Source organism: Trachurus trachurus (genome assembly GCF_905171665.1).
Source record: "Trachurus trachurus genome assembly, chromosome: 4".
NCBI classification, from domain to species: Eukaryota; Metazoa; Chordata; class Actinopteri; order Carangiformes; family Carangidae; genus Trachurus; species Trachurus trachurus.
This window is the reverse complement of record NC_139898.1, coordinates 14,834,127-14,848,352: the sequence shown is the minus strand read 5'-3', so window position 1 is coordinate 14,848,352 and position 14,226 is coordinate 14,834,127. Positions and strand designations below refer to the sequence as shown.

The window sequence follows — 14,226 nt, the reverse complement described above, 5'->3', positions numbered from 1 at the left end:
CATAGTGGCAACATATTTTAGAGAGAGCAGCTTTTGGAATATGGTCATCTATACTGGTCAAACTGAAGAATATGATATTGGTTTTAATCAATATGGCTACTATTATCTTCTATTGTGAACATATCAATGCAGAGTATGTAGATGCTCAAGATACGGCACTTTTAATTTATTTCATCAGATGGTTACGGCTGTTTGGACATGTAAACATTCAAGTTAGACTTTGTTTTGCAATTGACTGCTGTAGTCTGCAGTGAAGTGACGCACAAACGATTAACCATTCAGCTGACTCACAGGGCAATTAAAATTAACTATTTATATTATTCTTTCGAACATGTGTTACTTACTATCTGGAGACTGTGGGAAGCACTGACTGACCGACAGTTAGAACTTGTTCAGCACAAAAGGAGCTGTACCATAAGTAAATGCTTTCTTGTGATATTTTACTGTTTGTTTGTTTTTTGTATAATGTTTATTATGAAATTAATTCATTATCAGGATCAAGATAAATTAAATACTTCTACAGTTGATGGCGGTGTTGTGCGGTATAGTTCAATCTATTGTGTTTCTCTGTGTGTGTGCTGAGCTTTGAAGCCATTTCACTGTATATTTTAAAGGTTAAAGCCATTGCACTTGTTGTCTTCTGTCATGTCATGTGGTCGACCACACTAATATAAAAAAAAAAGCTCTGCACTACCTACTGTCATCTCAGAAAAAGCACAGGACTGAAAAAACCATAAATCATGAACGAAAGCTACTGTGAAGTTCAGTAATAATTTGAATTGATTCAATGTAATACATTGTTTGCATATTGTACAGCGCTGTAAACTGCATGGTAATATAAACTGGAAATTGCCAAATTTATGTGAAATAAACAGCTTTTACATTTTGGTTTTGTAATATTTACGTGGTGTAGCTAATTCATCAAGATTTAAGGTTACAAATAACCTGCCCATTCCACCCATTATCATCTTGTCCCAATTATGTATTTTTTATGTAAATGAAATATTTGCCTTAAATGTCATGTAGCATTAGTGTTTTGCTGCTTTTCTTGTGCCTCTTTCTGTGAAGTTTCAATGCCTTGTGGAATAACAGGTTTCACTCAGCTACATTATGTTTTTCTGCATCTGCTTCCTCCGCAGAAGATAACACCAGCTGGCAGCTACAACATGTTGAATCAGTGATAAAAGTTATGGATGTCTTTGTGGCAACAACTGACACAGATACAGTCTTGGTACAACATGTTCTGATTCTGTTTATTCATGAAATATTTTAAAGCTCTATTTAATAAAAAAATAATTTGATGAAAACAGTATGTCAACATCTTGTGTGCTTCAGTTAAACACAGATTCTGGACAAAGGCACAAATATCTATTTTCAGATTTATTATGAAGCTTGTCTAGCCTCCAGGTGGAGATGAGAAACATCAGATCACATTGAAAGATTCAAGTATTTTCCAGGGGAAAGAACAATTGAAATCACCATAATCTTTAAAATTACACTCTGAATCACATGTTTCGATTATTATCATTATCACAGCATACAGCTGTAGACATTAAAATTACTCTTTACTGAGAATAAAGGCATTAGTCTACACTACACTTGTGCTGCTTTTTGCAGACATTAGTCTTTACTCTTGGGTTTGGTTTGCTCTAACTAGTTAGAATTAACTATCCACTGCTGTGTATTTAACATCCCCCCCCCTATGTCCAGTAGCCTCAGTCTCAATACCTGTGATAATGATTGTAAGATGAGCACTAGATGTCTGTCGATAACCAATGGCTCGGTCAAAGATGGCCTGCCAACTCTGAAATACTACTTACATTAATGAAATATTCAATAAGGAAGACCAAATCGAAGAAGACCTTCTGGATCCTCCTTACAGCCACAGATGATGATTATGAATGCTGTCACTCAGAGGTTTTTCCCATCAGGCAGGATGTAGGCAGGTTTTCCACTGCTGTCTCCAACAAAAGTGGAATAGCCATAGAGAGTCCATCAGAGCTCCTTGGTGTTTTCCTAGCAGGACACACACACTTAACTTTCTAACATGCCATCACAAAGGCCTAGGACTGAATAACCAGTAGGCTACACAACAGAATCAAACTTAAAAGAGTTGTCACTTGCTGCCACCACGTGCACTTTGGAGCTAAGTAAACTTTAACAACACTTCAGTGATCAGTTTTCGCACATGGACTCTCGGTGTAGTAGCTACTAGCCTGCTGACTGGATTTTCACCTGTAGCTGTAACAGGGTTCATATCAGGGGCATCTCCCAGCAGCCTGCAGGCCTGTCTGCTGCTGCTGCTGCTGCTGCTGCTGCTGCTGCTGCTGCTGCTCTGCGGTGGTCTGGGATTTGAGGAATGGGAAGTTCAGAGTTCCCCAACAGGATGTTGAATCACTGCTGCAGCGTACAGCCCCCCACCACCACCACCGCACTGCTACACTACACTACAGAGCTGGTTTGCCGCTGGATGAATCCGCATCTGGAGAGGATAGAAAACGCTTTGATTTTTTTTTAGAAACATCTGGAAATCTATTTGACTCCGCCTATCTCCTGGTCTAACCCGGGTAAGTCGGCTAAAACGAAGCGTGTTACTTCTACACAACTTGTGTGTGACTCTGGCGTCACAGTCCCACAGCAGATATGACGCTTTTTAGACTTTCTTGTCGCTGTCGTTTTCCAGTAACATCGCTAGTGTGACAGACAGTGTTAACTTTTCATGAATTAGCCTGCAATTACTTCTTGACATCAGAGAAAATTCAGCTTTATCAGCTGCAGTAAGTCTCTTTTGTTCTGCATACAGCCCACAGGGTTGATGTTAACTTAATAACAGGGTGCCCTTACACCTCTGTTGTTTTGCCTGCCCAGACATGCACTGTGTTGCTTGTGTTACTGCTGCACACCATTCATATGCTTCTACAAACCACTGCTTGTCACAGGCTGTCATTTCTCTCTTAATTTAAACTATTACCTTATCAATTGGTGTTTTTCTGTGTCTTGGTGGTAGCTCAGTCAACATTAACACACCTCCTGCTGTTCCTGCCTCCACAGACTCAGGTGATGACTCACCTCTGGACCCTCCTGTCAGCCCTGCTGCTGTTTTTTTCAGCGGCTCAGCCTCAGATGAGCAGCCCTGAGGAAAATGAAAATGAAGTCTTGAAGAATACAGAGGCAGAGTTCACCAAGACTCAGGTCAGTGGAAAGGCCTCAGCCATACACTGCAGAGATTCTGTCAGTTTTCAGCTTGCAACATTGTCATCACTGGGTGTGATTGCAGGAAGTAAACTCAATTTGTTCCTCTCTCCTTAACAATCAGGTGATTGAGAATGCAATCAGTAATCTCAGTGAACCTACACCCACCACACGTGAGTGTTTTTTTTCTTCTTTTGTACTATCTCTTCTGATTTGTGCCCCAGTTTTCCCTAAAATTTCCCCCCTTTTGTTTCCCTCTGTGTTAGCGGCTCAGTTGACTACCACAGGTTTTCCAAGCTCCACTCTTGTTCCTCAGTGTCCAGGAAACCAGGTCAGGTTGGAGAACAGCAGCGCCGGTTGTGGTTGTCCATCTGGCATGGTGAATGTTGGTGACAACTGTACCTGCCCTGCAGGCTTCGCTCTGGAAGGGGCCTCAGAGTGTAAAGGTGAGCAGGTATAGAGGCAGCGGCAGAAACCGCTGTGTGCGTGTGTAGCATCAGAACATCAATAAAACCATCACTGCATTCAGTTTTTAGAAATGAGTGGTACTAATTAATTACTTGGTACAAATTAGGTGAGTGAAGAATGGTGGGCAGCCACCGAGCAATTTACTTCTTCTTTTTTTTTTTTTTTTTTTTACAGCAAGCCAGTGATGAGATATGGGGCAATTAGTGAAAGGGCAAATGAGAAATTATAAAAACATTAGCAACAACAGGAAATAAAAATATTACAATCAATATGATTTCAATTTGCAGAAAGCAATGCAACACTCAACTACCACTTCTTTCCTAACAACAAAGATTTAATATGATGATGCTACACTACACATCAGTATACCCATTTACATGTATCAACATGTGTCTATGCTTATGTGAATACAGTGGTCTCGGTTCGATCTAGTTTATTATTTATTTATTATTATTTTTACTCTGCTCGACAGATGTTGATGAGTGTGAAGGAGAGGGGCCAGGACCATGTGGTCCCCATGCCAGCTGCACTAATACCCTCGGCTCTTACTCATGTAGCTGTCTCCGTGGTTACCTGATGGGCGCTGAAGGGTGCCAGGGTTCGTCAGTATGTGTGTGTGTGTGTGGCAGAGAGGATGAAGTGTATGTTTGTGAGAGCATGTTGGAAGATGAGTTTCCGAAATGTGTGTCTGTACCTTTCAGCCTACGTAGTGTTGTAATAATTCACGTGTGCTTTATGGGTGTTACAGACATAGACGAGTGTGCTCTGGCTGCAGTGACGGGCCTGCAGGCCTGTCAGGGTGATGCTTTGTGCAGGAACACGTACGGTTCCTTCACATGCTCGTGTCCTGTGGGATATGTAATGGCCCTAAACGGACAAAGCTGTGTAGGTGAGGCCGACGTTGACATCTGTTGTGTATAATTACATTTGGATGTAATAAAATGTACTGTATATTCAGAACACTGACACTGATTTGTAGTATGAATGGGGGTCTCTCAAACAACATAAGAATTTGAAAATACATTTTAAACAGCCCTCCAACCTCCTCGTGTCTTTTATTACTAATTACATTCACATATTGTATGGGAGAATTCAAACTGAACTCAAAACCAAACAAACCAACTCAAATCCAAAGGTGAATGATATAGTTTTACCAGTCATCAAATATCAGTATCTGAAACATCTTGGATAACATTTTGTCCTAAAAACATCCAAAACTCACAGACGGCGCCACATCAGTGTCAAGTTAAGTGTCAAAAATTAGGAGTCATCATGATTCAGTCAAACCTGAACACAGACATCACAACACCTTTGCAAATAAACATCCATCAATCTGCTAACAAATCAGAGAGAAATGAAGTGTTCTTAATAAATAATATAGTGATAGTTTTTAGTTGATCCAGTCACACATAACAACAGGAACTTTTCAAAATATACAGTAAACAAGTTGTATATGATGTAGTTGCATTTGGAGCCATCTGTTGGAAATCCCTGACACACCAAGACTCTACCTCAGCCTACATTATACCTTATAAAAAGAGCAATATTGGTACAGGTATAACAGCAATGCACAAAAACATGTTTTACAATACTGAGACAAAATAACCTAGAACTGTTTAGAGAGGTGTAAAGGTGGCTCACTCTCTGTATCTTTGCCACAGTGAAAAAAAAACATACAAGACAAACAAATTAACATTTCTTATTTGTTTGGTTTTTCTCCACTGCAGATGTAGATGAATGCAGTTATGAGGAGCAGTGTCGCCGAGAGCTGGGAAATGTGTGTGTGAATACCCCTGGCAGCTTCTTATGCCAGTGCCAACCGGGCTTCAGAGCGGAGGCCCCCGCCTGTGTCGGTGAGTCTGTTGTTGAGCCTGACCGCAGCTAGGACTGATCTGGTGTTAGTTCTTCATATTTCACTCAAGGCCTCACACAGTTCATAACGTGTGCTGACAGGAAGGAAGTCTTTGGTAGGACTAGTGAGCTTTAACCTGCTGCCTCGCTGCTTGCCTGCTTTGTTCCTCTTTGTTTTTGTTTCCCAGTCCCTCTTTCACCTTTCATTTGAGGAATAATTTAATCTTTTACACTCATAAATCTTTTCTTCCTGTACATCTCCCTTCTGTTTTCTTTGTGACTCCTCTGCACTTTTGGTCTGTAGGTCCTGTGTGTCCAGATTACACCGTGTGTCAAGGTATGATGTGCTTTCCTTGCTTAACTCATGCTGCCCGCCCTATCAGAAGCTAAGTCTTTGGAGAAGGTCATCTTCATAAGATTGTTATCATATACTGTTACTTTTTATACATATTTTACTTTTAATAAAACTCTCTGGTAATCAGAGAGCACGTTGCATCCCACTCCCCAGGATGGTTTAGCCTGGAGAAGCTAAATAACTAAGCAAATCAATGAGCTGGTAGGAAAAGGAAATGCAGCTAGAAAAAGAAGAGGAAATCCAGTCATGTAGTGTCATTTTTAAAACCTTCAAATGTTATTATTCATTCATGAATTGATAAGTGTATTTTGTATATTTTTTATGAGCATTTATTAATGAATAAATATTGATTTATCAATTATTTTTTACAATAATTTCTACTTTTATACAAGATATGAAAATAAGGAAATGCTTTATTACTTTTCCTGTCTCATCTCTGATCCTCCATAAAATCAAGTTTTACAAAGAGAAATAAAAGAAATGGGAAAAGGAAATAAGAGCTTGTAATTTATTCAGCATTTTTTCACAGTGTTACAGGGACACAATTTTACACCACTTGTACCTAATAAGGACTTGATTGCGGTTTGCTGATATGAGAATACTTTGGTAACTCTGTTGTGTGCAGAGTGTCTAATGAAGAGGGGTGCATTACACAGATGACAGTTTGAAACAACAACAATCTGTTTTCTCACAAATGATCACAGCAATAAGTCAGTGACAAAGTCCTTAACTACATGCACCACTGTGTGTCTCTGTCCCACTGCCCCAGATGTGGATGAATGTACGGAGAGTCCTGCAGTGTGTGATGGTCAGGGTGTGTGCGAGAACACACTCGGGAGCTTTAAGTGCGTTTGTTGCCCAGGTTACCGGGGAAACGGCACACACTGCGAAGGTAAGCAATTAGTGCTGACGTCGCTCCATGGGAAAACTGTGTTTCCTGTGGACGGGGCCAGATTTGATATGTGCGTGTGTTTTCATGCTCGCTGTTATTAAAATCATGCTGAGTGGCTGAACAACACTTGAATGGAAATGAGCTCAGTTTTGGATTTAAAGAAAGAAACAAAAAAAGATGTGTCCCCGTCTGTTTCCAGATGATAATGAGTGTGTGTCGGGCGGTCACGGGTGTGACACCAACGCGCGGTGTGGCAACATCATTGGCTCGTATTTCTGCCAGTGCTACCAGGGCTTCAATGGAGATGGACACTCTTGTTTTGGTGGGTAAGCAGTGCCTGTGTGCCTGTGTGTGTGTGTATGTGTGTGTATTTTCACCATATATGTATGCTCATTAAGTGTGTGTCAGTGATACTTGTGACATGAACGATGCCCACTGTGTGCCAGCAGCACTTGAGCACACAGCAGACACCAGTCCTTTAGTGTTGCCCTTGTCCTATTCAGACATAGACGAGTGTGCTGTGAACAACGGCCACTGTGAACACAACTGCACCAACGAGGCTGGAGGGTACAGCTGCCGGTGCGCCTCTGGATACCAGCTGGACCAGGCTGGACACAACTGCACAGGTAAAACACGAGTCAGGAGCAGGAAGTGAACACAACACTAATGTATCATTGCATTAAGCTGATTAAGCAAATTTCAAGCAAACTGTCCCTTATTTATACAACTAGCAAATACAGAGCAACATTATCATTTACTTGCAGTTGTTTTTCTGGTCACCAGATGAATGTAATCCATTATCTCTTTTTTTAACTCTGAGGAAAATGTCTGACTCCTTTGTTGCTAAATGCTTCAGCATTGCCCATCTGCTGTTAAGCGCTATCTGGCCTTATTCTTCTGGCTGCAGCTGAAAACAGCATTATGAGAATGACACAAGCAAAGTTAAGTTACTGATATTACCATTAATCACTTAGCCACCCCTTTCACATTGTCAGTAAAATATTGTTAATGGCTTGTAATCTCCGCCAGTTGACGGCAGTAACAGACCCCCACTCCCACGCAGAGCAGAGACATCATAACCAGGTCTTGACACATGACTTAAATTACTTTTACAGTCTGTGAAAGAATTTATCGCCGGTCTTCCTGCTTACAAGATGAGCCCTGATCCCCAGTTAAAAGTGGAGTTCATCACCCTGCAGCTCATAAATAGGGGTCAGTGCAGGGATTGGATCTCCTGGGAGCAGTGCATCATCCTAATCACCAGAGCCTCTTTCCGTTCCTTGATCCAAACACAGCACCTCTTTTATAACCAGTCCCTTTAGTGCAAACACTCACCTGGTTCTCTATGCTTGTTGAAACAAGTGCTAAAATGAACTGCATTAGTGTTTAGCTGAGGTCTGAATGAGCCCTTACATGGTGCTGTGTCGAGTGATGATAAAAAAAAAAAAAAAGTTAAATAAATGTTTCTGATCCCCTCAGATGTGGATGAGTGCTTAACACTGAATGGGACCTGTGAGCACATTTGTGTCAACACTCTGGGATCGTTCCAGTGCTCCTGCCGGCCCGGCTACCAGCTGCACATCGATGGCCACACCTGTGTGGGTCAGTCACCCGCTCACACTCATTCACATCGCACCGCTGTTCATCCAGTGGTTGTCAGTTGTTTTTCAGCGTGTTATCTCACTGTCTTTTTCTGGGTGTTTGTGCATATTTAAGTGTCTCCTAAGGGCACATTTTAGATGATTAGTGAGATGACCAAAAGCCAAACCAGTTGGAGATGTGTTGCACAGGAGAGATAAAGATGTTTATCTTGTGTGTGTGTGTGTGTGTGTGTGTACTCAGACATTGATGAATGTAAACTTCAGAGCGGTGGCTGCTCCCACACCTGCACCAACTCTCCAGGAGGACACACTTGCCACTGCCCTCCTCCCCTGCTGTTAGACACAGACAACCTCACCTGCAGCAGTAGGTTCCTCATTAAAGAGCTGACATTACATTATTTTTGTTATCACATCAGTATAAACAGTTTATTTCTGCCAGATATTTACTGATTATTAGGAGTTGAACTTCTCAAAAAATTACATCACTGTGAATGTGACATAATCGTAATAACGATGTATTGATTGTAGTTTAAATTGGTCCAACAACACAGAATAGACTGAGTCTTGGGGATACCTTCCCTATTACTATGCCTTGTGCCTTGTGTGTTATCAGGTATAAATGAATAACAAATCTCGCAATTGAATTGATGAATATTCAGCTAGTTTGAAGAATGTTTCCTGATAAATAACAATAACAACCAATGATCAATATAGTTGCAAGTCAATCAATCAACTAACTGGTAGACCCTTCAGCTGACCTTCAGCTGAACCTAAAACATTGTTATCGTCTGTAAATATTCATATAATTCCTTTTCACTTAAAAAGATGTGACATCTTGTAAGCTGAGGAACGGCGGCTGCGACCACGTGTGCTCTGTGACGGCTGAGGGCCACGTCCAGTGCAGCTGCCATGCAGGCTGGAAGCTGGACGAGGACCTGAGGAGCTGCGTGGGTGAGACCTTATTTTCACGCCTCACGCTGCCTTTGTTGATTTAATTTTCCGTTCTGATGACACTCTGAGCTCTAATTAGACATGCAAAGGTTTATCCAAGAAATTAAGCTGTTTATTTCTGCTTCAGTTGCCCATTTTGAAAGGGATTTTGGAAGCAGCTTATGTTACTTAATGTAATGCTATGTGGTGGAGTTTGATTGGCCTGTACATTATTACTTTTAAATTAAATTCCTTCAGACTTTTCAGACTTTCTTTTGAAACAACCATACAAAGCTTCTCAGGCTGTCATTTTAAAAAAACATTTATTGTTGCAGCATTCCCGATAAAATCAGTAAAGAGCTGGAAAGGTACACATTGATCTATTCAACTGCGCAACCAGTCTGCACTTGCCAAGCTGAAGGCGTTTGTAAACAAAAATCATCAGTTGCAAGAAATAGGAACTGCGGAAATTTGATTTAACATGACTCTAAACAGTTCAGCAGTAGCCACTTTTTTTTTCTTCTTTTTTTTGGATGATAACCAGTGTCACCTGAGCTAACGGCCAAGTTTCTCTGGTGGCTCAGTCCAGAGAGGAAATGAACAGACTGTATTCCTTAGATAGCTCTTCTTCAAATGTCTGTCGGCCTGTTTGAGTGTCTCTCTCGTCTCTTTGATGTGAGATGCCAATGAGTGCGGCGACTTCACAAACGGAGGCTGTGAGCAGCTCTGCGTGAACCATCCTGGTGGGTTTAACTGCTCCTGCAGGGAGGGGTACAAAGTTCGGACTGATGACCTCACCAAGTGTCAGCGTGAGTCAAACAACATACATACATCTTGTGTTGTCGTCATGATGCTGGGAAAATGGGACCTCTTCAAAAAAGAAAAGGTTAAAAACATGAAATTATGCTGAATAACTTCTCTGCTATTCCAGCTGTGTGCAACCCTCCCTGTCAGAACTATGGAGTGTGCGTGGCCCCAAACAGCTGTGACTGTCCTCCAGGCTACCCTGGTGCGGGCTGCTCAGGTACAAACCTGCACTCTTTACATGGATAGCGTTTACATTCTGGGTGGATTAGCAGTCTGCAGTGCACAGGAACTATTGACAGTTTCTTGTTCTCGTGAGATAAAGCCATCAATATGATAGAAAACTATCACCAGAATAGCAGTATAACCCTTGCCCATGATGAGGAGAGACAGCATATGCTATTAGTAGCAGCTTTGAGACGATGAGCAGGGAGATGTAAGAAGGAAGTCATGTTTCAAAGCCTGTCATTTACTACAATTACCGAAAAGGGCAATAATTCAATCAATGGTTACATTTTCTACATGTAAGTTTGTAAATATGAACTGCATTATGTTAATTGAATGTCATATTTGGAATGATTGATTCTTTTTAATGACCACACAGCCAGGCTGGTGGAATTTGCTTCCAGTACAGCTCATTGGTACAGGTTCCATACATACTGTATATAGACAATACATACAATCATAATGCATATAGGGCCATGCTTGTTTAGGCTGAAACACTAATTATAGGATCTTGGTATGCAGACAGCAAAAAACGTACATTGCTGTAAGACAAACGTATAAATGTTCCAAATCCATGTTGGTTTGTGTGTCGCAGCTATGTGCTCCCCACCTTGTGCCCATGGGGGAACGTGTATGCGCTGGAATATGTGCCTGTGCCCCCCTGGCTGGACTGGACACGGCTGTCACACGGGTAAATTACCTCTGATGTGAAGGTTAATGAAGGTCGCTCCATTGCAGAGACATTAGGTATCATCATTATGATTATGATTATGAGGAGACAAAGCGGATCGGGCTACAAGTAAACACTGTTACATAATGCAAGATTTTTGAAGAGTATGCTTGGACAAAGACTGAAAATCAGACTTTCTTCACTCTGCTAAGCTTATGAGTCTTATTTTGTGGTCATAGACTCATACTTGTCTATATAGCCATGTGCTTTGGAACTGTGAGTTTTACAAATTCCTCTTTTACTTTTTAAAAAAAATAATGCCACCCCTCTTTGTTCCTTTTTTACTGTATCCTTTTTTTATAAAAGCATTTTTTTTGACATTGTAATAATTAAATTAAGCTGTATTACTTTTTTTTCATTTTCATCTCTATTTATCCTGCTTTGACTTCTGTTCATCTCTCTGTCAGCGGTGTGTGAGTTTCCCTGTGCTAATGGTGGTCGCTGTGTGGGGCCCAATACCTGCCAGTGTCCCTCTGACTACACCGGGCCCCAGTGCCTTTTGCGTGAGTAACTAAACTACCAGCACATCTGGCATCAGTTACCCTGAAGACAGATGTCTGTCTGAAGAAAGATGGCAGCGTCCTGTCCAGCTGCTCTGTCTGGTAAAATGTAGTAGTAATGTAGTGTACAACTACAGTACGTTCCCTCCTACATCGACCCACTGGTATCTCTGTATGTGTGTGTTTTTTAGCCTTGTGCACTCCTGCCTGTCAAAACGGAGGAAGATGTGTGGATGTCAACAAATGCACGTGTGTTGATGGATGGAAAGGAGCTCGTTGCCAGATAGGTGAGATTCCACATACTCATTATCAGCACATCTGTCCATTGTTACATAAGTGAATTCAGTAAGCAAACATTTTATACCCTAAAGTCAATTAGTTGACATACACCGCAGCCCAAGCAGCACAAGCAGACAGCTTTTTTTTTCTTTTCTTTTTTAATCAAATCACAAACCAGAAAGTCAGAGAATTACTGCCACTGATATGCAGTTCAACATGCAGCCAGATGGTGGTGCTGTGTACAGCTACAACTAGTGCAACACCAGACATGGGGGGAAAAGTTCAGGCCTGTAAAAAAAAAAAGATCATATTACCTACAAAACAGCTGTATTGTAACTTTGAGATTAAATGCTAACTATTGAAATATCTGCAATGGATGCTCTGTGAATTTCAACCATGCACCGTAGCGATGAGCTGTGTTGAGATGGATCACTGCTGACTACATCCCTGCTCTCTGTGTCCCTCAGAGCCTGTGCTGTGTCAGAAACCTTGTAAGAATGGTGGAGTGTGTGTGGGCCTCAACAGGTGCCGCTGTGCCAAAGGATTTACTGGAAGCCTCTGCGAAACAGGTTGGTTTGTGTGTATCTGTGTATCTGTGTATTGTGTGTGTGTGTGTGTGTGTGTGTGTGTGTGTGTGTGTGTGTGTGTGTGTGTGTCTATGCATGTAAGAGACCTTTGCCTTCACTTTGAATTAAGCCTCTTGCTGTGCGCTGTGTCCGTAGCGGTGACCACCCCCTGCGTGCCACCGTGCCAACACGGCGCCACCTGTAGTCCTCACAACACCTGCACCTGTCCAGAGGGCACTGCAGGTCTGCGCTGCGAGAGACTGTGAGTATGAAAAACAACAACAGCAAAGCACAGAGACACAAATAACACCCATGTGAACTTCAGTTTGTGTTAACTGGTCTATTCTTCACGCTCTGAGAACAGATGTAGCTTGCTACTTTGCATTGGAACACATCCATTGTTTCCCTTAATGAGACCCATAGTTACACTTGATAGCAGCATGCAATCAGTGGTAATGTGATGTTCTCTACAGAGCTGTGGCAAAGCCACAGTAGTGGCAAATAACTTGCTTATAGAAAGAACAAACACCATACATATTTAGTGGACAAATGTGTATTATTAAGCACAAAATCAGATTATATTTTATGTCTTGAAAAATTATCTTTCAGAACATCTTTGTTTGTTGATGTTGTGTGTAGATCTGGGCAAAGAAAACTGTTATGAAACAGCAGTGTGGTAGAAAATTGATTCTTGTGATCATTACAATGATTCATGTTTTCAGCCTGCAGATACAGTAATTACCGTACTGCGCCTTATTCTCATGGAACTGTGTTTGTGTCCTAGGACATGCCCTGTTGTCACCACTGTGGTCAGTATGGCTCGAGCAGTGAGAAAGGCATTTAAGGAGAGTTATGTTGACCGCTGTGGACCCCTGGGAGTTAAGCTTTGCACCAAATACAGGTACTACTAATACGCTCTCCCTACTGCATCCTCCAACTTTCTTTGTAATATTGTTTTCAAGGTTTTGAATAACTGTGGCATCAGCAAATGCAAGAAAGATGTGTGTTAGAGTAGTGTTTGTGAACCGTTTGAAGAAACTGACAAAGGTGTGCCTGCTTGGTGGTTGTGTTTCTAGGATAAACCAGGCACGTGTATACCTGCAGGCCTACAGGGTGGGCTACAAAATCCAGTGCTCACAGAGGACGGGCAGATGAACGAGGAACCGCCAGCCACCAGAAGACATTTTGGGCAACAGACAAGAGGCGAAGTAAGACTGAAAAATTAGTCTGTTAACTGGAAAACTGGAGGAAACTGGTTGATGTGGCCTGTCTGAGAACAGTTTCACCCTTGAATCAAGCCTCTGTGTTGAAATGAAAAGTGGACTTGTATCATAAAGAATGTTTATTTGGTTTGTGATGTATTTTCGACAATGATCTTCATATTAGTCTTGTACACAATCATGCAGGGTTACATCTCATGAGAAAATTTTGTTCGTACAGTATGGAAGCTGAATGTTTTTGTCTTTTTACAAACTGGCATCAATATTGTTTGGTTAAGAGTTTTACAGCCTGTGGACTTTTGCCAGTGTCAAATAAACATGACAGTGAAAGGTCGTACTGTACGAGTTCACTTTAAGGACCATCCATAAAGATAAACTGACACAGAAACACACTTCCACAGTTTTTGAAGTTATCTAGACATAGACTTATCTTGGACGTTAAAGTGGAATTTCTGAGTGAATGACAGCTAGGGAAACCATCTCACAGAAGAAGTCACATTAGCAGTAGGTCTATTGTGTCGACTTTTGTTCATATAAAGAACTGCAGCTTTATCATGTTCTTATCACCATATGGTGCTGATATCAGCCCTCTTACTCTGTACAGAGGCTCATG

General features: G+C 41.5%; 1 protein-coding gene across 1 annotated transcript; it reads left to right on the top strand.

Annotated features, from left to right (window-relative positions):
* Positions 1-2,359: 2,359 nt before the first annotated feature.
* LOC310984787 (uncharacterized protein) lies at positions 2,360-13,946 on the top strand (the record flags this gene model as incomplete). The annotated part of the gene is made up of 23 exons (XM_083970106.1): positions 2,360-2,458; positions 3,052-3,192; positions 3,278-3,365; positions 3,459-3,638; positions 4,133-4,258; positions 4,409-4,549; positions 5,388-5,513; positions 5,816-5,848; positions 6,636-6,758; positions 6,958-7,080; positions 7,262-7,384; positions 8,238-8,360; positions 8,601-8,723; positions 9,185-9,310; positions 9,970-10,098; positions 10,221-10,313; positions 10,914-11,009; positions 11,456-11,551; positions 11,740-11,835; positions 12,295-12,396; positions 12,550-12,655; positions 13,178-13,294; positions 13,470-13,946. The coding sequence occupies 23 exons, from the start codon at positions 2,360-2,362 to the stop codon at positions 13,546-13,548; spliced, it is 2,589 nt and encodes an 862-aa protein (XP_083826232.1). The 3' UTR covers positions 13,549-13,946.
* Between the last annotated feature and the right edge of the window lie 280 nt (positions 13,947-14,226).